The 22,702-nt window shown below is 46.1% G+C and overlaps 3 protein-coding genes across 3 annotated transcripts; 2 read left to right on the top strand and 1 right to left on the bottom strand.

Annotated features, from left to right (window-relative positions):
* Positions 1-9,078: 9,078 nt before the first annotated feature.
* On the top strand, positions 9,079-10,033 carry LOC124463753. The gene is made up of 2 exons (XM_047015536.1): positions 9,079-9,457; positions 9,555-10,033. Exons 1-2 carry the CDS (start codon positions 9,079-9,081, stop codon positions 10,031-10,033), a joined length of 858 nt encoding a protein of 285 aa, XP_046871492.1.
* A 3,358-nt stretch (positions 10,034-13,391) lies between these two features.
* On the bottom strand, positions 13,392-16,883 carry LOC124463752. The gene is made up of 4 exons (XM_047015535.1): positions 16,795-16,883; positions 14,861-14,979; positions 13,704-14,347; positions 13,392-13,606 (listed from the first exon to the last, which is right to left on the bottom strand). The coding sequence occupies exons 3-4, from the start codon at positions 14,338-14,340 to the stop codon at positions 13,392-13,394; spliced, it is 852 nt and encodes a 283-aa protein (XP_046871491.1). The 5' UTR covers positions 14,341-14,347; positions 14,861-14,979; positions 16,795-16,883.
* LOC124463749 (E3 ubiquitin-protein ligase Mdm2-like) lies at positions 16,744-18,358 on the top strand. Its single transcript, XM_047015532.1, has 4 exons — positions 16,744-16,916; positions 17,179-17,228; positions 17,572-17,657; positions 17,825-18,358. Exons 1-4 carry the CDS (start codon positions 16,771-16,773, stop codon positions 18,017-18,019), a joined length of 477 nt encoding a protein of 158 aa, XP_046871488.1. The 5' UTR covers positions 16,744-16,770; the 3' UTR covers positions 18,020-18,358.
* Positions 18,359-22,702: the final 4,344 nt, after the last annotated feature.

The following is a 22,702-nucleotide window of genomic DNA, read 5'->3' as shown; positions in this document are numbered from 1 at the left end:
ATTTATTGAGCAAAATTGAGTGTGGAGACACCATTCAGAGTTTAGATGCCATTCGTGACAAGCAAATCCCAATCACTCATTCAATATTCAAGGGGAAGAGTGAAAGTCTAGCTAATACTAAGGGGGGGTCTAGCTAATACTAAGGGGAATAAATTAAAATATATGTAGTCATAATTTACAATATAACCTCAAATAAACTGATAGTGCAAGAGAACAATACAACAGTGCACATTTCAATGAGCCGGGTGTCAATGTGCAAGACACTCCCCCACCCCCCCACCACACACAAACACACACACACACACACACACACACACAGAGAGAGAGACATCATAATGGCTGCAGGAAAGGATTGAAACAATATTTGCCAAATACTACACACAGTGTTTTTATGCAATGTATCATAACAGTGTTTTTGCCCAGTTCGCTAAAGTGCCCACTAGATGGCAATGCAAGAGCAGATCACTTTTCGGCTCTACATGTATGGACGATGACCTGAAGTAATCCTGGTCAAGGAGAATATGTCCTCCAAACAACATCTTGTTTGTTTCCAGACTCACATATACAAACATTAGGGGGCCAACGTAGACTTGTTTCGATGTTAGAATTGACTTGGCAACAGCGCAGCGCACAACGTGGAAAGAGGAGTTACCTCCAATCAACCCTTCTTAGATTTTTGACCAATAGAAGCAGCCCAAAACGTATTTACCTGGTAACAGCCCAGCAACGGGAGTTAACTCCAATTGACCCTGGTCAGCTTTTTGGACCAATAGAAGCAGCCCAAAACTTTACAGCCATAGATTGTATTTCTCTTCTGTTCATACCAACTGACCGACGACAGCGACGACAAGGTGAAACAGTTGTCGATTACAAAAGTAAGTATTTTTTCACAATGTATGGCTTGAGGGTGTTACTCTAAGAGACTACGAATGGCCATCAGTAACTGTACGCTAGTCAATGACAACGACAATCACCTGTCTTGTGTTTTTTTTTGCAAGGCTAACATGAGCAACGACCAAGACATGGCGCTTTCGGAGATTGAACTGCTGGAGATCAAGTTCGACGCCCTAAAAGGAGCAGTTGGCCAGACAGTGATGGAGCTGAAGGCAGAGTGTGGCAGGCTTGCCCACGAAGTGGAACAGGTGCAGAGGAGTGTGATGGCTGAGGCGGCTGCCCGGTGCACAGAGTTGGAGGCCAAGATGCTACGGCACATGGGCGCCCTAGAAAGAAGACTGTCCGCAGCGGAGCGGGCCAATGCGAGCAAGCCGCCATTCGCGGAGGTAGAGGAACCTGCCGCCTCCAGCCCCGACAGAGAGGCACCACCAATCTCTGGGGACCGGGCGCCAGACTTTTTGCAATTGGGCGGCGCCCAGGGCTGATCAGGCCAAACTCCGTGGACGGCGCCCAGGCAGATGACTTGCACGGCCTTGTGCTCCAAATCGACGGCATCTGAAAAACAAGAGTCAGGGAGAACAGAAGTATCAGATGTCTGTGCCTTACTTTGAGTGTTACAAACTATACGCATATTCCCCCGTTACTCACTCACCTCTTATTTCAAAGTGGTCCAGTGACATTAAGAGGTGCGCCAGCTGGAGTTCCGTGAGCAACTCTCTTTTGTCCACAACGGCCGGCCTGTAGTCCAAAACCCGAACCCTGATGGCTGGGTCCAAGTCCTCGTAGGACAGGACAACGCGACGCTTCTTTGGCTCGGCGGCGTCCTCCATTTGTCCGTCCTGGGGAGACGAGGGTCGCTTGGACGGGGCACCCCGCATAAGTCCGTCCTGGGGAGACGAGGGTCGCTTGGTCTGGGGACTTCCGTGCCTGGAGTCTGTCTGCGACACCGCGGGTGGCGAGTGGCGAGGGCTTGGCGTCCGGTCGACGGGGTCCGCCATGAGGACAGGGCTGGGAGCGACCCGCTGGGCCATGGCATTTTGATGGCCGCCAGGTCCTGGAGCTCTAGCACCACACCATCAATATCAAATCTGTACTCCAGAAAGGTATCTTGTTCGTATGCCGTCACCCGAGTTGGATGAACAGAGATGTGTACGTCCTCGTCACAGAGAAATTCTTTAACTCCGTTAAACTGACTGCGCCGGTGCGCAAGGTTGCTGGTGTTTTCTTTAGCTGTCGTGGTGTATCTCAAATGGTCAGCATCCGCTGTCGTCCTGCGTGTAAGTGAAAAATATGAATGATAGTTAATAGGAGTGTCAGGAATATTAATCTATCAAGCATTGCACAATCAGTCGGTGAACAAGTTTGAAACACATCTGATCTAGTCTTGTCTATACATGCAGTTTCCAATTTTGGAAATTAAATAATGATCACTGGAAACAATTACTCAAAGCCTAGTTAACATGACTGAAAACGTATACCTCATGTTTTCCGTATCCACTGTAGCCAGAACAGAATTTTCACCCTGCAAGTAAACACGTTCATTCATTGAATTAAAAGCGTTGACGACTCGTCAAATACTACAATCAAGAGATTTTCTATGGATAAAAAAACACATGTTAGTTACCTGCATGTCTGCATCATGGGTAGGCATTGCTGTGTGGATGGAAGTAACAGTATAGGCATGTTTAATAATACACATGTGATATGACACATTATTAGTAGGCTATGGCTTATATGTAGGCCTACTTTCGAAAACAGTAGTCCTATAGTTGGTCTAATCGAAAACCTTGTAAATTGAGCAAATATAGTTGATGTTATAGTGCACAAATATTGAAGTAGCATATACAGTTAATATGTAATTTAATTTCGTAATTTCCCCAGGAATAGCCACACTTTTAAACAAATATTTCTGGTGAAACGCTAAAACTGCTTTGTCCGCTACAGGCTTGATCAGCATGTGTGAATTATTTAAACATAATATGAGTGATTACCTATACGCCCCTGAGGTTTAAGCCCCTGTCATTATTACCTCGGGAAACGAATGAAAAGTATAATGTCTACATTTCTGATGACGTGAGATTTAAGATTGCAATACAAAGTTTGTCTGGTTCACAAGTCTTCATGTATGACCCATATAGGCTAGTCTATATGGGTCAATCAAAACGTATATGGGTCAATCAAAACGAATAACAAGTATAACGTTTTATATTTCTCAATCTTATTAACCTATACCTGCTTCAGGCCCATCGATTATATTGCTCTGGAAGTCGGAGCCAAACCGCTCACGAAGTCTAAGAAGTCGCCGTGATATTGTGTCAAGTTCCATCTCTGCCTGTCTTTTCAATTCTTCAATACGTGCCCTGAGTTGTTCCGCCATTTTTTTCTTGTCATTAAAAACATATAGGCCTTGGCTATAGTGCAACGGCAAGGAATTCAAATGGTCGGAAATGTAGTCTGCTGACCAGGTTTTTGCGTCTGTGGTCAAGATTAACGTAGTGTTTACTCCAAAGAACAGGGGGTCATCCGTGTGAAGGTGACCTCTCTCATTGGTCAGTTACTTCCACCTGGGCGTCGTCTTGAGATCTGCCCAGAGGTGTGAAGTGGCTGATAGTTTAAATTTCATTATCTCAAATGTCCATGAAATGCTTAAACTTCAGAATAGAGCAATACAACGTTCATAACTGGTTTTGTTAGTATGATACAATTATTTTAATATCAAGATTGACTGATTTAACTATATCTGAAGGGGAGTTATAATCAAACATCAATTAAACACGTTCTAGGTAAATGAGAAAACACACATTATAACACATCGACTACTGTCATTGAATTAGTGTCCATGAGCCATGTAGTCCTTGAGAAATATGTTCGTAAATCCACAAAAGAAAGTTCTCCCTTAAACTCCATTGTCTGATGCTGTGTGACCATGTGGTCTCTGTTCCTGACCCCATGCTGGGTCAGGGCTTTTGAAGCATCTTCTGGGAGATAAGGACAAAAGGGGGAAGGACCCTTCCCCCTTTTCGGGGGTAGGGGAAAGGTGTGGATGGTACCAAGCTTTGTCTGTTGACTCTCTGCTACACTTTTAAAACTACCACACACAAACATACAAGTAAAAAAAAAAAGTTGGGCGAGAGAGAATGCACCATTGAGCACAAGAAAGACACATGATTAAATGATTACTGAGAATTACCTGGGATTCAGCCAGTTTAATCCCTTTGCAATGCATAAGGCATGCAAAACCCTTATCAGAGTAGACATGGTTGTTGCTGACGTGCTTTTTTAGCAGATGAAATGCTGGCTTCAAGTTGTGCTTTGTCGGTTTATCAAAAGAGACATAGTTTAATGGCATTTTGATGGCCGCCAGGTCCTGGAGCTCTAGCACCACACCATCAATATCAAATCTGTACTCCAGAAAGGTATCTTGTTCGTATGCCGTCACCCGAGTTGGATGAACAGAGATGTGTACGTCCTCGTCACAGAGAAATTCTTTAACTCCGTTAAACTGACTGCGCCGGTGCGCAAGGTTGCTGGTGTTTTCTTTAGCTGTCGTGGTGTATCTCAAATGGTCAGCATCCGCTGTCGTCCTGCGTGTAAGTGAAAAATATGAATGATAGTTAATAGGAGTGTCAGGAATATTAATCTATCAAGCATTGCACAATCAGTCGGTGAACAAGTTTGAAACACATCTGATCTAGTCTTGTCTATACATGCAGTTTCCAATTTTGGAAATTAAATAATGATCACTGGAAACAATTACTCAAAGCCTAGTTAACATGACTGAAAACGTATACCTCATGTTTTCCGTATCCACTGTAGCCAGAACAGAATTTTCACCCTGCAAGTAAACACGTTCATTCATTGAATTAAAAGCGTTGACGACTCGTCAAATACTACAATCAAGAGATTTTCTATGGATAAAAAAAGAGCTCTGCGCCAGGTATCCCCATTGAGATTGGCTGCTTGCAATGTTTGGGACTACCTCGCTGTTATGACCAGTGACCCATGCTCTTCTGTAAAGCGCTCTCCTGGAAGTGGCTTTGGATAAAAGAGTCTGCTCAATGCATAAATGTGAACGTAAACGACAGAAACAATACAAATCATATCTACGTAACATACACGAGGACACATAATATTAGTCAGAGTCAGAGTTGAGCTTGAGCTTGGTGATGTGGATGGATGTCGACCTGTCCGGCCGTATTCAGGTGTGCCGAGGAGACTACAACAAGAAGCCTTGCAAAATGTCATCCTAATAACCGATTTGGTCAATTGTGTGTGTGTGTGTGTGATGCCATCCCTTAACAGAGCTCTGCGCCAGGTATCCCCATTGAGACCAGTATATGGATATCGGGTCAGAGGAGATCTCCTCCACCATATATACAGCTATGACCAAATGACCTCCTACAATAAAAGTGACCAGGGGTGAGTCAATTCATAGGGGTTCATTTCATGACGTGCTACTTGACATATACATGCACACCCACGATACGAGACATACAAATGCCCACCCCCGGCCACCGTGCAATGATACTGTTTGGGCTCTATATAAATGGCTGGTCATGGTAAGTTGTCCGGGTCGCGGTGACATTGGAATGGCTGGTCATGGTAAGTTGTCATCCAAACACATGCGTTGTGTTTCTTGTAACATCTAGACACATGGGTTGTGTTTAGATGTTTAGATTGTGCTAAATATTGTGCCAAAGCACAGCTCCCCGATGTAAAAGCACGCGCTCTGTTACGTCAGAGTCAAATTCAGAGCTCATTGGATTGCATTCAAGCACAACGGACATGTGTGACATAAGTGGTCTTTTAAAAACTGGCGAGGCTGGAGGAAGAAGACCTAAGTCATGTGATGTGTTGGCAAAGTATTGTTGAGTTGCTCTTGCGCATGGTTGTGTTGGAAGAGACCGTGTGCCTCAGTGCGCCACTGCGCGCCATAGTGCGCCACTGCGCGCCATAGTGCGCCACTGCGCGCCATAGCGCGCCACAGCTTCCGAATCCTCAATGAGCAAAACAGCAGACCAGATCTTCACAACTATAAGCACATTCTCAGCTTCACATTATTTGCAAAATACTACACACAGTGGTTTTGCAAATCATCATCATGTTACGTAGATATGATTTGTATTGTTTCTGTCGTTTACGTTCACATTTATGCATTGAGCAGACTCTTTTATCCAAAGCCACTTCCAGGAGAGCGCTTTACAGAAGAGCATGGGTCACTGGTCATAACAGCGAGGTAGTCCCAAACATTGCAAGCAGCCAATCTCAATGGGGATACCTGGCGCAGAGCTCTTTTTTTATCCATAGAAAATCTCTTGATTGTAGTATTTGACGAGTCGTCAACGCTTTTAATTCAATGAATGAACGTGTTTACTTGCAGGGTGAAAATTCTGTTCTGGCTACAGTGGATACGGAAAACATGAGGTATACGTTTTCAGTCATGTTAACTAGGCTTTGAGTAATTGTTTCCAGTGATCATTATTTAATTTCCAAAATTGGAAACTGCATGTATAGACAAGACTAGATCAGATGTGTTTCAAACTTGTTCACCGACTGATTGTGCAATGCTTGATAGATTAATATTCCTGACACTCCTATTAACTATCATTCATATTTTTCACTTACACGCAGGACGACAGCGGATGCTGACCATTTGAGATACACCACGACAGCTAAAGAAAACACCAGCAACCTTGCGCACCGGCGCAGTCAGTTTAACGGAGTTAAAGAATTTCTCTGTGACGAGGACGTACACATCTCTGTTCATCCAACTCGGGTGACGGCATACGAACAAGATACCTTTCTGGAGTACAGATTTGATATTGATGGTGTGGTGCTAGAGCTCCAGGACCTGGCGGCCATCAAAATGCCATTAAACTATGTCTCTTTTGATAAACCGACAAAGCACAACTTGAAGCCAGCATTTCATCTGCTAAAAAAGCACGTCAGCAACAACCATGTCTACTCTGATAAGGGTTTTGCATGCCTTATGCATTGCAAAGGGATTAAACTGGCTGAATCCCAGGTAATTCTCAGTAATCATTTAATCATGTGTCTTTCTTGTGCTCAATGGTGCATTCTCTCTCGCCCAACTTTTTTTTTTTACTTGTATGTTTGTGTGTGGTAGTTTTAAAAGTGTAGCAGAGAGTCAACAGACAAAGCTTGGTACCATCCACACCTTTCCCCTACCCCCGAAAAGGGGGAAGGGTCCTTCCCCCTTTTGTCCTTATCTCCCAGAAGATGCTTCAAAAGCCCTGACCCAGCATGGGGTCAGGAACAGAGACCACATGGTCACACAGCATCAGACAATGGAGTTTAAGGGAGAACTTTCTTTTGTGGATTTACGAACATATTTCTCAAGGACTACATGGCTCATGGACACTAATTCAATGACAGTAGTCGATGTGTTATAATGTGTGTTTTCTCATTTACCTAGAACGTGTTTAATTGATGTTTGATTATAACTCCCCTTCAGATATAGTTAAATCAGTCAATCTTGATATTAAAATAATTGTATCATACTAACAAAACCAGTTATGAACGTTGTATTGCTCTATTCTGAAGTTTAAGCATTTCATGGACATTTGAGATAATGAAATTTAAACTATCAGCCACTTCACACCTCTGGGCAGATCTCAAGACGACGCCCAGGTGGAAGTAACTGACCAATGAGAGAGGTCACCTTCACACGGATGACCCCCTGTTCTTTGGAGTAAACACTACGTTAATCTTGACCACAGACGCAAAAACCTGGTCAGCAGACTACATTTCCGACCATTTGAATTCCTTGCCGTTGCACTATAGCCAAGGCCTATATGTTTTTAATGACAAGAAAAAAATGGCGGAACAACTCAGGGCACGTATTGAAGAATTGAAAAGACAGGCAGAGATGGAACTTGACACAATATCACGGCGACTTCTTAGACTTCGTGAGCGGTTTGGCTCCGACTTCCAGAGCAATATAATCGATGGGCCTGAAGCAGGTATAGGTTAATAAGATTGAGAAATATAAAACGTTATACTTGTTATTCGTTTTGATTGACCCATATACGTTTTGATTGACCCATATAGACTAGCCTATATGGGTCATACATGAAGACTTGTGAACCAGACAAACTTTGTATTGCAATCTTAAATCTCACGTCATCAGAAATGTAGACATTATACTTTTCATTCGTTTCCCGAGGTAATAATGACAGGGGCTTAAACCTCAGGGGCGTATAGGTAATCACTCATATTATGTTTAAATAATTCACACATGCTGATCAAGCCTGTAGCGGACAAAGCAGTTTTAGCGTTTCACCAGAAATATTTGTTTAAAAGTGTGGCTATTCCTGGGGAAATTACGAAATTAAATTACATATTAACTGTATATGCTACTTCAATATTTGTGCACTATAACATCAACTATATTTGCTCAATTTACAAGGTTTTCGATTAGACCAACTATAGGACTACTGTTTTCGAAAGTAGGCCTACATATAAGCCATAGCCTACTAATAATGTGTCATATCACATGTGTATTATTAAACATGCCTATACTGTTACTTCCATCCACACAGCAATGCCTACCCATGATGCAGACATGCAGGTAACTAACATGTGTTTTTTTATCCATAGAAAATCTCTTGATTGTAGTATTTGACGAGTCGTCAACGCTTTTAATTCAATGAATGAACGTGTTTACTTGCAGGGTGAAAATTCTGTTCTGGCTACAGTGGATACGGAAAACATGAGGTATACGTTTTCAGTCATGTTAACTAGGCTTTGAGTAATTGTTTCCAGTGATCATTATTTAATTTCCAAAATTGGAAACTGCATGTATAGACAAGACTAGATCAGATGTGTTTCAAACTTGTTCACCGACTGATTGTGCAATGCTTGATAGATTAATATTCCTGACACTCCTATTAACTATCATTCATATTTTTCACTTACACGCAGGACGACAGCGGATGCTGACCATTTGAGATACACCACGACAGCTAAAGAAAACACCAGCAACCTTGCGCACCGGCGCAGTCAGTTTAACGGAGTTAAAGAATTTCTCTGTGACGAGGACGTACACATCTCTGTTCATCCAACTCGGGTGACGGCATACGAACAAGATACCTTTCTGGAGTACAGATTTGATATTGATGGTGTGGTGCTAGAGCTCCAGGACCTGGCGGCCATCAAAATGCCATGGCCCAGCGGGTCGCTCCCAGCCCTGTCCTCATGGCGGACCCCGTCGACCGGACGCCAAGCCCTCGCCACTCGCCACCCGCGGTGTCGCAGACAGACTCCAGGCACGGAAGTCCCCAGACCAAGCGACCCTTGTCTCCCCAGGACGGACTTATGCGGGGTGCCCCGTCCAAGCGACCCTCGTCTCCCCAGGACGGACAAATGGAGGACGCCGCCGAGCCAAAGAAGCGTCGCGTTGTCCTGTCCTACGAGGACTTGGACCCAGCCATCAGGGTTCGGGTTTTGGACTACAGGCCGGCCGTTGTGGACAAAAGAGAGTTGCTCACGGAACTCCAGCTGGCGCACCTCTTAATGTCACTGGACCACTTTGAAATAAGAGGTGAGTGAGTAACGGGGGAATATGCGTATAGTTTGTAACACTCAAAGTAAGGCACAGACATCTGATACTTCTGTTCTCCCTGACTCTTGTTTTTCAGATGCCGTCGATTTGGAGCACAAGGCCGTGCAAGTCATCTGCCTGGGCGCCGTCCACGGAGTTTGGCCTGATCAGCCCTGGGCGCCGCCCAATTGCAAAAAGTCTGGCGCCCGGTCCCCAGAGATTGGTGGTGCCTCTCTGTCGGGGCTGGAGGCGGCAGGTTCCTCTACCTCCGCGAATGGCGGCTTGCTCGCATTGGCCCGCTCCGCTGCGGACAGTCTTCTTTCTAGGGCGCCCATGTGCCGTAGCATCTTGGCCTCCAACTCTGTGCACCGGGCAGCCGCCTCAGCCATCACACTCCTCTGCACCTGTTCCACTTCGTGGGCAAGCCTGCCACACTCTGCCTTCAGCTCCATCACTGTCTGGCCAACTGCTCCTTTTAGGGCGTCGAACTTGATCTCCAGCAGTTCAATCTCCGAAAGCGCCATGTCTTGGTCGTTGCTCATGTTAGCCTTGCAAAAAAAAACACAAGACAGGTGATTGTCGTTGTCATTGACTAGCGTACAGTTACTGATGGCCATTCGTAGTCTCTTAGAGTAACACCCTCAAGCCATACATTGTGAAAAAATACTTACTTTTGTAATCGACAACTGTTTCACCTTGTCGTCGCTGTCGTCGGTCAGTTGGTATGAACAGAAGAGAAATACAATCTATGGCTGTAAAGTTTTGGGCTGCTTCTATTGGTCCAAAAAGCTGACCAGGGTCAATTGGAGTTAACTCCCGTTGCTGGGCTGTTACCAGGTAAATACGTTTTGGGCTGCTTCTATTGGTCAAAAATCTAAGAAGGGTTGATTGGAGGTAACTCCTCTTTCCACGTTGTGCGCTGCGCTGTTGCCAAGTCAATTCTAACATCGAAACAAGTCTACGTTGGCCCCCTAATGTTTGTATATGTGAGTCTGGAAACAAACAAGATGTTGTTTGGAGGACATATTCTCCTTGACCAGGATTACTTCAGGTCATCGTCCATACATGTAGAGCCGAAAAGTGATCTGCTCTTGCATTGCCATCTAGTGGGCACTTTAGCGAACTGGGCAAAAACACTGTTATGATACATTGCATAAAAACACTGTGTGTAGTATTTGGCAAATATTGTTTCAATCCTTTCCTGCAGCCATTATGATGTCTCTCTCTCTGTGTGTGTGTGTGTGTGTGTGTGTTTGTGTGTGGTGGGGGGGTGGGGGAGTGTCTTGCACATTGACACCCGGCTCATTGAAATGTGCACTGTTGTATTGTTCTCTTGCACTATCAGTTTATTTGAGGTTATATTGTAAATTATGACTACATATATTTTAATTTATTCCCCTTAGTATTAGCTAGACCCCCCCTTAGTATTAGCTAGACTTTCACTCTTCCCCTTGAATATTGAATGAGTGATTGGGATTTGCTTGTCACGAATGGCATCTAAACTCTGAATGGTGTCTCCACACTCAATTTTGCTCAATAAATAATAAACACGTTTTGCAACAGCTAAACTTGACTTTCCACACTGGGAAAACGTGTCTGAGCATTCCAATCAATGTAAAGAAAACACAGTCTCATGGCAATAACATTTATATGACACTATTAACATTACAACACCAGAACAGGAAAGAAGATAAAACATTGGATGAACACATTGAATAAAACGAGAATAAAATAGGCCGAACAGGGTAGTGTCAGTGTTCTTGAGTCCGATCCGCTAGGGCTGCCGCTTGATCGAGGGACTTGCGTCTTCGAAGGTGGTTTTTTATTTTCTCCATCACGTAGTTGAGGAAGGTGGTGCGGCAATTCTCCGGGGCCCAGGGTTGTACAGGCCAAACTTTGTGCCTTTCGCCTCTGTGTATAATGGCACTGGCCTTGTTCTCCAAACCGACGGTGTCTGAAAAGCAAGAAGTCACACAATACATGGATATATCAGACGTGTGTGTGCCTTGGGATTATCATCAAAAAATACATTCGGTCCCCCCCCCAATGTTGACTCAATGGCTACGGCCTTGGTACAAAGACGGCAAAGCTTTCTCACCCTTGATGTCTAGCTCCTTCATCGACAACGCAAAGAATGCCAGTTGTAGCTCGGAGAGCAACTCTCTGCTACTAAGTGCAGCCGGCTTGTGGTCGAGCACACACTTCCCCAAGCCGGCATCAAAGTCTGTGTAGGTTCGGACCAGATCCACCTCTGCTTTTTTTTCCTCCGGGGCACATGTCGGAGGTTGGTGGCAGGGCGCACGACGTTTGGGCCTGGAGGCCATCGGCGAACCAGGTGTCGTCGGGGTGGAGCGGGTCGGTGTCCCCGGCAAAAAGTCTGGCGCCCGGTCCCCAGAGATTGGTGGTGCCTCTCTGTCGGGGCTGGAGGCGGCAGGTTCCTCTACCTCCGCGAATGGCGGCTTGCTCGCATTGGCCCGCTCCGCTGCGGACAGTCTTCTTTCTAGGGCGCCCATGTGCCGTAGCATCTTGGCCTCCAACTCTGTGCACCGGGCAGCCGCCTCAGCCATCACACTCCTCTGCACCTGTTCCACTTCGTGGGCAAGCCTGCCACACTCTGCCTTCAGCTCCATCACTGTCTGGTCAACTGCTCCTTTTAGGGCGTCGAACTTGATGTCCAGCAGTTCAATCTCCGAAAGCGCCATGTCTTGGTCGTTGCTCACGTTAGCCTTGCAAAAAAAAACACAGACAGGTGATTGTCGTTGTCATTGACTAGCGTACAGTTACTGATGGCCATTCGTAGTCTCTTAGAGTAACACCCTTCAAGCCATACATTGTGAAAAAATACTTACTTTTGTAATCGACAACTGTTTTTACCTTGTCGTTGCTGTCGTCGGTCAGTTGGTATGAACAGAAGAGAAATACAATCTATGGCTGTAAAGTTTTGGGCTGCTTCTATTGGTCCAAAAAGCTGACCAGGGTCAATTGGAGTTAACTCCCGTTGCTGGGCTGTTACCAGGTAAATACGTTTTGGGCTGCTTCTATTGGTCAAAAATCTAAGAAGGGTTGATTGGAGGTAACTCCTCTTTCCACGTTGTGCGCTGCGCTGTTGCCAAGTCAATTCTAACATCGAAACAAGTCTACGTTGGCCCCCTAATGTTTGTATATGTGAGTCTGGAAACAAACAAGATGTTGTTTGGAGGACATATTCTCCGTGACCAGGATTATTTCAAGTCATCGTCCATACATGTAGAGCCGAAAAGTAATCTGCTCTTGCATTGCCATCTAGTGGGCACTTTAGCGAACTGGGCAAAAACACTGTTATGATACATTGCATAAAAACACTGTGTGTAGTATTTGGCAAATATTGTTTCAATCCTTTCCTGCAGCCATTATGATGTCTCTCTCTCTGTGTGTGTGTGTGTGTGTGTGTTTGTGTGTGGTGGGGGGGTGGGGGAGTGTCTTGCACAATGACACCCGGCACATTGAAATGTGCACTGTTGTATTGTTCTCTTGCACTATCTGTTTATTTGAGGTTATATTGTAAATTATGACTACTTATATTTTATTTTAGCTAGACTTTCACTCTCCCCCTTGAATATCGAATGAGTGATTGGGATTTGCTTGTCACGAAAGGCATCTAAACTCTGAATGGTGTCTCCACACTCAATTTTGCTCAATAAATAATAAACACGTTTTGCAACAGCTAAACTTGACTTTCCACACTGGGAAAACATGTCTGAGCATTCCAATCAATGTAAAGAAAACACAGTCTCATGGCAATAACATTTATATGACACTTTTAACATTACAACACCAGAACAGGAAAGAAGATAAAACATTGGATGAACACATTGAATAAAACGAGAATAAAATAGGCCGAACAGGGTAGTGTCAGTGTTCTTGTGTCCGATCCGCTAGGGCTGCCGCTTGACCGCTACTGATGAGCCAGGTCTTCTAAATAGGACTGCCTCAGCTTTTCCAGCAGCGCTCGCTTGGCCACTGTTTTCAGGTGTGTCCTGATTTTGTCCATGACGTAGCACAAAAAGGTTTGGCTGCAATTGGGCGGCGCCCAGGGCTGATCAGGCCAAACTCCGTGGACGGCGCCCAGGCAGATGACTTGCACGGCCTTGTGCTCCAAATCGACGGCATCTGAAAAACAAGAGTCAGGGAGAACAGAAGTATCAGATGTCTGTGCCTTACTTTGAGTGTTACAAACTATACGCATATTCCCCCGTTACTCACTCACCTCTTATTTCAAAGTGGTCCAGTGACATTAAGAGGTGCGCCAGCTGGAGTTCCGTGAGCAACTCTCTTTTGTCCACAACGGCCGGCCTGTAGTCCAAAACCCGAACCCTGATGGCTGGGTCCAAGTCCTCGTAGGACAGGACAACGCGACGCTTCTTTGGCTCGGCGGCGTCCTCCATTTGTCCGTCCTGGGGAGACGAGGGTCGCTTGGACGGGGCACCCCGCATAAGTCCGTCCTGGGGAGACAAGGGTCGCTTGGTCTGGGGACTTCCGTGCCTGGAGTCTGTCTGCGACACCGCGGGTGGCGAGTGGCGAGGGCTTGGCGTCCGGTCGACGGGGTCCGCCATGAGGACAGGGCTGGGAGCGACCCGCTGGGCCATGGCATCCTCTGCCCGCCTGGCCCTTTGAAGGCGCAAGGCCGTCACCTCCAGTTCCGCTGCCGACAGTCTGCTTTCCAGGGTGGCCAAATGCTCCAGCATCCTGGCTTCCACTTTTGCACAGCAGGCCTTTGTCTCCGACGCCATTCTGCGCTGTGCCTGCACCAGGCCGTCTTCGAGCCGAGCGCACTCGGCCTTCAGCTCCTCGACCCTCTGGCTCACTGCACTTTGGAGAGCCTCCATTTGCATTTCGATGCTCATCTCTCCCCTGCCAAAAACACAGATAGGTGACAAACGGAGTTATATGCAGAGAAAAGCAGTGAGTGTGTGTGTGTGTGGGGGGGGGGCGGTGAGTGCGTGTGTGCGTGTGTGTGAGTGTGTGTGAGTGTGTGTGTGTGTGTGTTCGTTCCCTACACGACTAGGCCATGTCCCCAAAACGGATAGGCCATTTTGAGAGGCCTATAGCCAGATAATACATTTGTACACGTTTAGCAATGTACACGGTTTGGCTATAAAGTCCCAGATTCGTTTAGTATTCATTAGTCGGTTTGGTGAAGGAGGCTATATGCCCATCCGTGTGTATGGTAGCCAATAGTAGATTATGAATACGTCGACAATAAACGCTATGGCAGGATGGGCGCATTGCTCGGGACGAACAAACGTTTTATTAAGCCCTATACATGGCAAAGTTGAAACTCGTCACGACATTAACTAAGTATAGCACGATGATAGGAGACCGACACAAGCTAGAAAGTCTTACTTTACAAGAAGAAACACTTACTTTGTAATCGACAACAGTTTCACCTTCTCCACAGTGTAGTCGTTGCTGTCGGTCAGTCGGTATGAACAGAAGACATACCATCTATGGCTGATCGATGTTCCTTGGCCCTCCACCTGCAACTAACATAACACGGTGACATTGACCAGAGGCTCTGCCTTTACTATTTGTGCTCTTACTCTGCCATCTAGTGGGCACTGTAGAGAGAGCTTTACAAAGTTCCTAGGTCACTGATAATAACAACAAGATAGCCCCAAAACATCTCTCTTCATCAGGAATGTAGATATTATACTTATCATTTGGTTATATGGTTGCTTTTCTTGTGTGTGTTATTCATATATATATATGTATTCATATATATATATTGAATGAATATGAATATATATATATATATATATATATATATATATATATATATATATATATATATATATATATATGACGGACTGCAGCATATGTGTTGCAATAACACGAATCCGTAACAGATCCTCTCATTTTGAAAATACACTTTTTTTTCCCGAAGTGTTTGTTAACCTGATTTTCTCATTTAATTGAACATGTTTCAATATGTTTGCCATGTGTAGTCGTGACGTCTATTCTCATTTAATTGAACATGTTTCAACGTGTTTGCCATGTGTAGTCGTGACGTCTTTCCATTTCCATTAGAAGCGCCAGTTCAGGTAACGGTGAGTGAGGCCGCGCGCACTGTAATTTGTCCGATAACAACAAATCTATGTACTTTGTGTCATTGCAATTTGCAATTTCATTTGTGACATTTGTAAAGTAGGGTTTTATTCTAGCTATATGTCATGTTAACTATTAATACGGTGTTGGCTATAGGCTAACCACACGACGCGTTTAAACTTTGCCAAAACTGTACCGTGCATTAGCCTACTGTGTAGCTAATTGAGACGCCACCGTAGCACTGTGGTAGCTAATATCACATTTGTAGTAAACATGCCAGGCAGAGTTGGTCTGAAATGTGGTTACTTTGCGATGTAGCTAGTGAACACGGCGTTGCCTACCATAACCATAACAATATTCTGGTTATCAGTTGTTCAAAGGTCTTGAAGGCTGGTCCTCAGGGACCCCCTGTCCTGCATATTTTAGATGTTGACCCTGCTCCAGCACACCTGATTCAAATGAATGGGTCGTTATCTGGTAATGCCTGTTACCATTCATTTGAATCACGTGTGTTGGGGCAGGGTTGGGGCAGGGTCAACATCTGAAACGTGCAGGACAGGGGGTCCCTGAGGACCAGGGTTGAAGACCTCGGAGTTGATGTATTAATCTGTGTCTTTGCTACAGATAGGCACGTCAACATGACCGGTTCCAGCCACAATCTTACCGTTGTAAGCAGCCCAGCCCCAGCACACAAACCCCTGCTCCCCCCTCTTTAAATACCAGAGCATGATCTAATGTTTTCTCTTTATTTTCTTATTTCTTCTCAGGTGAGACCGACAGGCGCACTTGGCCGCCTTCTGAAGCACGCGGGTGCAAATAAGAATGTGTACACCAGGAAGGAGGTAGATATTGTATCTTTTTTCATGTGTCACAAGTAAAGGTACAGGTGTTGGAATTATTTAGTTGTCCCTGCTCCTCTTTGATAGTTTCCCAGCAGCGTGTCCAAACAAATGACAAACATTTGGTCCTCACTCCAGCCTTTGCGCTGAAGTTTAGGGCAGTGGTTCTCAATCCTGGTCCTCGGGACCCCCTGCCCTGCATGTTTTAGACGTTTCCCTCCTCAAACACACCCGATTCAAATTAATGGCTCGTTATCAGGCCCATTTATTTGAATCAGGTGTGTTGGAGCAGGAAAATATATCTAAAACATGCAGGGCAGGGGGTCCCGAGGACCAGGGTTGAGAACCACTGGTTTAGGGCAACAGGGTTCTGGCCGGCTCTGACCGTGTATGTCCCCGCAGGTGATCTTCTACCTGGGCCAGTACATCTTTCAGAAAAAGCTGTACGACCAGAAGCAGCAGCACATTGTCAACTTAGGCGGTGATCCTCTGGGGGCCGTGCTGGGGATCGACACGTTCTCTGTGAAGGAGCCACTGTAAGGAACACACATTGCTCTCACACTAACACACAGACGTACACACACACACACACACACACGCACGCACACGTTTCAAGGGATTTCCATGGAGAGGAAGCAGTTGCCTAATGCCCTAATGGAAGTGTGTGTTATTTATTTTGAAATGTGTGTAGACCACGTGGCAGACAGCTAGCATCAGTGTTGTAACCCCAGGTGTGTGTGTGTGTGTGTGTGTGTGTGTGTGTGTGTGTGTGTGTGTGTGTGTGTGTGTGTGTCCAAGACGTTTCCTCTCCAGGCTGAGCCAAAATCTTGTTCCTGTGTTAAACCCAGGTAAGCGGTATAGGATGAGATTCACTGGAATGCAGTGCCAGAGATGCCCATCTCAGAAAGTGTATCGAGCAGGATCTGGTGGTTGACCGTGTCGAATGCTGCAGATAGGTACAGCAAAATGGTCACGGATGACCTTGAAGCAGCTCTGGCAGACTGGAGGGAATAGTGACTGACAGGAGGTGGGGCGATGAGAAAGGATGAGGTCATGAGGTCAGAGATCTCGGACAGAGGAGAGAAAGAGTTTAGACATGTAGTTGGGTCAGTCCTAGAGGAGGGATTGTGAGTAGGAAAAATGGGTTCAGGGAACTGACTGCTAACATCAACTACTTTCTTCTCAACAAAGGAGGGGAATCCACCGGTCATTGGAGAGGAAGGGGGCCAGGTTCGGCCAAAGAGGAAGAGGAGGAAGGGTGCGTCCACGGCACCACTGTGAGTCCTGACCTTTTAACCCCAGAGCCTTGCATCCATGGATACATGTTGACATCTCGGTACACAGTTTGTAAGTCACTTTGGAGAATGTGTGTTACGTATAGAAAATCTGCATATCAATATGTGTGGGTGTGGGTGTGGGTGTGGGTGTGTGTGTGTGTCTGCAGGCCGACCTACCCGCCAGCTTACTGGACCCTTGCTTCATGTGTCAGAGCCGTCCCAAGAACGGATGCATCGTGCACGGGGCCACCATCCACCTCATTTCCTGCTATCGATGCGCTCGCAAGCTGCAGAGGGGCAACAAGCAGTGTCCAGTCTGCAGGGAGCCTATGGAGGCTGTGCTGCTCCTGATTGTCTCGTAGTGCCATGTTAGTGTCTAATAAATATAAATATATGAACCTTGTCCTATTTGTATGTTACTTCTTGTTCATCACTTACCTTGTGTGTTACTTACCTGCGTTGGCGTTCATAGTTTCAGGACATCCCAACAGGTAACAACGATGACAAGGGCTCCTGGTCCTTTTTTAAATGTGGTTCCTGTTGATTTTCTTCTGCATTCCAACCTAGGGTTAGCAACCCTGAGCAAGGAAAGTCTAAAATGTGCAGGACAGGGGGGCCCTGAGGACCATGGTTTAGCACTCATGACCTAACCATTTGATTCTCTAACTTAGTCATTACAGAGCAATTGGTCCGTTATAAAATGTTTCCCCTCCGCCGGTACCTGATTTTAATGCTTGTTTGGTAAGGTGGTAGGGAGAAGCCCTACAAGGGTTTTAAAGATGAAAAGCCATGGGTTGGGTTGCTCGCAGAAGGACAGGGTTTTCAAACTACAAGTCCTGAGAATGGTGAGAAGGCTGATGACGAACGAGTAAGAGGGCCTGCATTGGGTTTTATTGGATGGGAATACCAGGTCAATGGTACCCCGTGGCACAAAGCAAAAATGCTTGTCAAAATAAAGTACCAATAAGTAGAGGTATTGGAAGACAATCACTGGGGTTAAGGAAAGATCTTACAAAGGCCTTATTGTAAGAAGATCATGGCAGACCAATGGTCCTGATGGACCGTAGCCTTCTGCCAGAGGCCAGTGACTGAAACAGGGAGTGTCCAGGGTGGGAGGAGTCAGCCACAATCTTCCTCGCTCGCCTCAGGGTCCTCGAGGCGTGCAGGTCCGAGGGAAGGTAGATTGGCTGCAATCACCTTCTCCGCGGTGCGGCTGCTAAGCTGCAGCCTGCTCTTGTCCTTACCTGTGGCAGCAGCATACCGAATGGTGATGGAGGTGGTGAGGATGGACTCAACGATTGCTATGTAGAAGTGCACAATCATAGTCTTTGGCAGGTTGAATTTCTTCAGCTGACACAGGAAGTACATCCTCTCTTGTGCTTTCTTGGTGAGGGAGCTAATGTTCAGTTCCCACTTGAGGTCCTGGGAGAGGATAGTGCCCAGGAAGCGGAATGACTCGTGTTGACTGGGGAGTCACACAGGGTGATAGGGGTGAGTGGGGCTGTGTTCTTCCTGAAGTCCACAACCATCTCCGCTGTCTTGAGTGCATTGAGCTCTAGGTTGTCCTAGCTGCACCAGGTTGTCCGCTTCCCATCTATAATAAGATTTGTGTCCACGAGAGATGAGCCCAATGAGGGTGGTGTCGTCCCCAAACTTCAGGAGCTTGACTGCAAATGACTGGAGGTGCAGCTGTTGGCGTACAGGGAGAAGAGCAGAGGAGAAAGGATGCAGCCCTGAGGAGATCCGGTGCTGATGGACCGGGAGTCAGAGACTTGCGTTCCCAGCTTAACGCACTGCTTCCTGTCAGACAGGAAGCCTGTGATCCACCTGCAGGTGGAGTCGGGCACGTTCAGCTGGGAGAGCTTGTCCTGGAGCAGGGTGGGGATGATGGTGTTGAAGGCAGAGCTGAAGTAGTGCAAGAGAACAATACAACAGTGCACATTTCAATGTGCCGGGTGTCATTGTGCAAGACACTCCCCCACCCCCCCACCACACACAAACACACACACACACACACACACAGAGAGAGAGACATCATAATGGCTGCAGGAAAGGATTGAAACAATATTTGCCAAATACTACACACAGTGTTTTTATGCAATGTATCATAACAGTGTTTTTGCCCAGTTCGCTAAAGTGCCCACTAGATGGCAATGCAAGAGCAGATTACTTTTCGGCTCTACATGTATGGACGATGACTTGAAATAATCCTGGTCACGGAGAATATGTCCTCCAAACAACATCTTGTTTGTTTCCAGACTCACATATACAAACATTAGGGGGCCAACGTAGACTTGTTTCGATGTTAGAATTGACTTGGCAACAGCGCAGCGCACAACGTGGAAAGAGGAGTTACCTCCAATCAACCCTTCTTAGATTTTTGACCAATAGAAGCAGCCCAAAACGTATTTACCTGGTAACAGCCCAGCAACGGGAGTTAACTCCAATTGACCCTGGTCAGCTTTTTGGACCAATAGAAGCAGCCCAAAACTTTACAGCCATAGATTGTATTTCTCTTCTGTTCATACCAACTGACCGACGACAGCAACGACAAGGTAAAAACAGTTGTCGATTACAAAAGTAAGTATTTTTTCACAATGTATGGCTTGAAGGGTGTTACTCTAAGAGACTACGAATGGCCATCAGTAACTGTACGCTAGTCAATGACAACGACAATCACCTGTCTGTGTTTTTTTTTGCAAGGCTAACGTGAGCAACGACCAAGACATGGCGCTTTCGGAGATTGAACTGCTGGACATCAAGTTCGACGCCCTAAAAGGAGCAGTTGACCAGACAGTGATGGAGCTGAAGGCAGAGTGTGGCAGGCTTGCCCACGAAGTGGAACAGGTGCAGAGGAGTGTGATGGCTGAGGCGGCTGCCCGGTGCACAGAGTTGGAGGCCAAGATGCTACGGCACATGGGCGCCCTAGAAAGAAGACTGTCCGCAGCGGAGCGGGCCAATGCGAGCAAGCCGCCATTCGCGGAGGTAGAGGAACCTGCCGCCTCCAGCCCCGACAGAGAGGCACCACCAATCTCTGGGGACCGGGCGCCAGACTTTTTGCCGGGGACACCGACCCGCTCCACCCCGACGACACCTGGTTCGCCGATGGCCTCCAGGCCCAAACGTCGTGCGCCCTGCCACCAACCTCCGACATGTGCCCCGGAGGAAAAAAAAGCAGAGGTGGATCTGGTCCGAACCTACACAGACTTTGATGCCGGCTTGGGGAAGTGTGTGCTCGACCACAAGCCGGCTGCACTTAGTAGCAGAGAGTTGCTCTCCGAGCTACAACTGGCATTCTTTGCGTTGTCGATGAAGGAGCTAGACATCAAGGGTGAGAAAGCTTTGCCGTCTTTGTACCAAGGCCGTAGCCATTGAGTCAACATTGGGGGGGGGACCGAATGTATTTTTTGATGATAATCCCAAGGCACACACACGTCTGATATATCCATGTATTGTGTGACTTCTTGCTTTTCAGACACCGTCGGTTTGGAGAACAAGGCCAGTGCCATTATACACAGAGGCGAAAGGCACAAAGTTTGGCCTGTACAACCCTGGGCCCCGGAGAATTGCCGCACCACCTTCCTCAACTACGTGATGGAGAAAATAAAAAACCACCTTCGAAGACGCAAGTCCCTCGATCAAGCGGCAGCCCTAGCGGATCGGACTCAAGAACACTGACACTACCCTGTTCGGCCTATTTTATTCTCGTTTTATTCAATGTGTTCATCCAATGTTTTATCTTCTTTCCTGTTCTGGTGTTGTAATGTTAATAGTGTCATATAAATGTTATTGCCATGAGACTGTGTTTTCTTTACATTGATTGGAATGCTCAGACACGTTTTCCCAGTGTGGAAAGTCAAGTTTAGCTGTTGCAAAACGTGTTTATTATTTATTGAGCAAAATTGAGTGTGGAGACACCATTCAGAGTTTAGATGCCATTCGTGACAAGCAAATCCCAATCACTCATTCAATATTCAAGGGGAAGAGTGAAAGTCTAGCTAATACTAAGGGGGGGTCTAGCTAATACTAAGGGGAATAAATTAAAATATATGTAGTCATAATTTACAATATAACCTCAAATAAACTGATAGTGCAAGAGAACAATACAACAGTGCACATTTCAATGAGCCGGGTGTCAATGTGCAAGACACTCCCCCACCCCCCCACCACACACAAACACACACACACACACACACACACACACAGAGAGAGAGACATCATAATGGCTGCAGGAAAGGATTGAAACAATATTTGCCAAATACTACACACAGTGTTTTTATGCAATGTATCATAACAGTGTTTTTGCCCAGTTCGCTAAAGTGCCCACTAGATGGCAATGCAAGAGCAGATCACTTTTCGGCTCTACATGTATGGACGATGACCTGAAGTAATCCTGGTCAAGGAGAATATGTCCTCCAAACAACATCTTGTTTGTTTCCAGACTCACATATACAAACATTAGGGGGCCAACGTAGACTTGTTTCGATGTTAGAATTGACTTGGCAACAGCGCAGCGCACAACGTGGAAAGAGGAGTTACCTCCAATCAACCCTTCTTAGATTTTTGACCAATAGAAGCAGCCCAAAACGTATTTACCTGGTAACAGCCCAGCAACGGGAGTTAACTCCAATTGACCCTGGTCAGCTTTTTGGACCAATAGAAGCAGCCCAAAACTTTACAGCCATAGATTGTATTTCTCTTCTGTTCATACCAACTGACCGACGACAGCGACGACAAGGTGAAACAGTTGTCGATTACAAAAGTAAGTATTTTTTCACAATGTATGGCTTGAGGGTGTTACTCTAAGAGACTACGAATGGCCATCAGTAACTGTACGCTAGTCAATGACAACGACAATCACCTGTCTTGTGTTTTTTTTTGCAAGGCTAACATGAGCAACGACCAAGACATGGCGCTTTCGGAGATTGAACTGCTGGAGATCAAGTTCGACGCCCTAAAAGGAGCAGTTGGCCAGACAGTGATGGAGCTGAAGGCAGAGTGTGGCAGGCTTGCCCACGAAGTGGAACAGGTGCAGAGGAGTGTGA

Source organism: Hypomesus transpacificus, unplaced genomic scaffold (genome assembly GCF_021917145.1).
Source record: "Hypomesus transpacificus isolate Combined female unplaced genomic scaffold, fHypTra1 scaffold_301, whole genome shotgun sequence".
Lineage (NCBI taxonomy): Eukaryota > Metazoa > Chordata > Actinopteri > Osmeriformes > Osmeridae > Hypomesus > Hypomesus transpacificus.
The sequence above is the reverse complement of the archived record's forward strand: the minus strand, read 5'-3'. Positions and strand labels throughout refer to the sequence as shown.

Excerpts from the sequence above, each read along its gene's own strand:
- LOC124463753 (XM_047015536.1), top strand. The coding sequence starts at position 9,079 with ATGGCCCAGCGGGTCGCTCCCAGCCCTGTCCTCATGGCGGACCCCGTC. Across the intron at positions 9,458-9,554 it reads GGACCACTTTGAAATAAGAG|ATGCCGTCGATTTGGAGCAC; the intron begins GTGAGTGAGTAA and ends CTTGTTTTTCAG.
- LOC124463752 (XM_047015535.1), bottom strand. The coding sequence starts at position 14,340 with ATGAGCATCGAAATGCAAATGGAGGCTCTCCAAAGTGCAGTGAGCCAG. Across the intron at positions 13,607-13,703 it reads GGACCACTTTGAAATAAGAG|ATGCCGTCGATTTGGAGCAC; the intron begins GTGAGTGAGTAA and ends CTTGTTTTTCAG.
- LOC124463749 (XM_047015532.1), top strand. The coding sequence starts at position 16,771 with ATGTCCCCGCAGGTGATCTTCTACCTGGGCCAGTACATCTTTCAGAAA. Across the intron at positions 16,917-17,178 it reads TTCTCTGTGAAGGAGCCACT|ACGTTTCCTCTCCAGGCTGA; the intron begins GTAAGGAACACA and ends TGTGTGTCCAAG. Across the intron at positions 17,229-17,571 it reads TGTTCCTGTGTTAAACCCAG|GAGGGGAATCCACCGGTCAT; the intron begins GTAAGCGGTATA and ends TTCTCAACAAAG.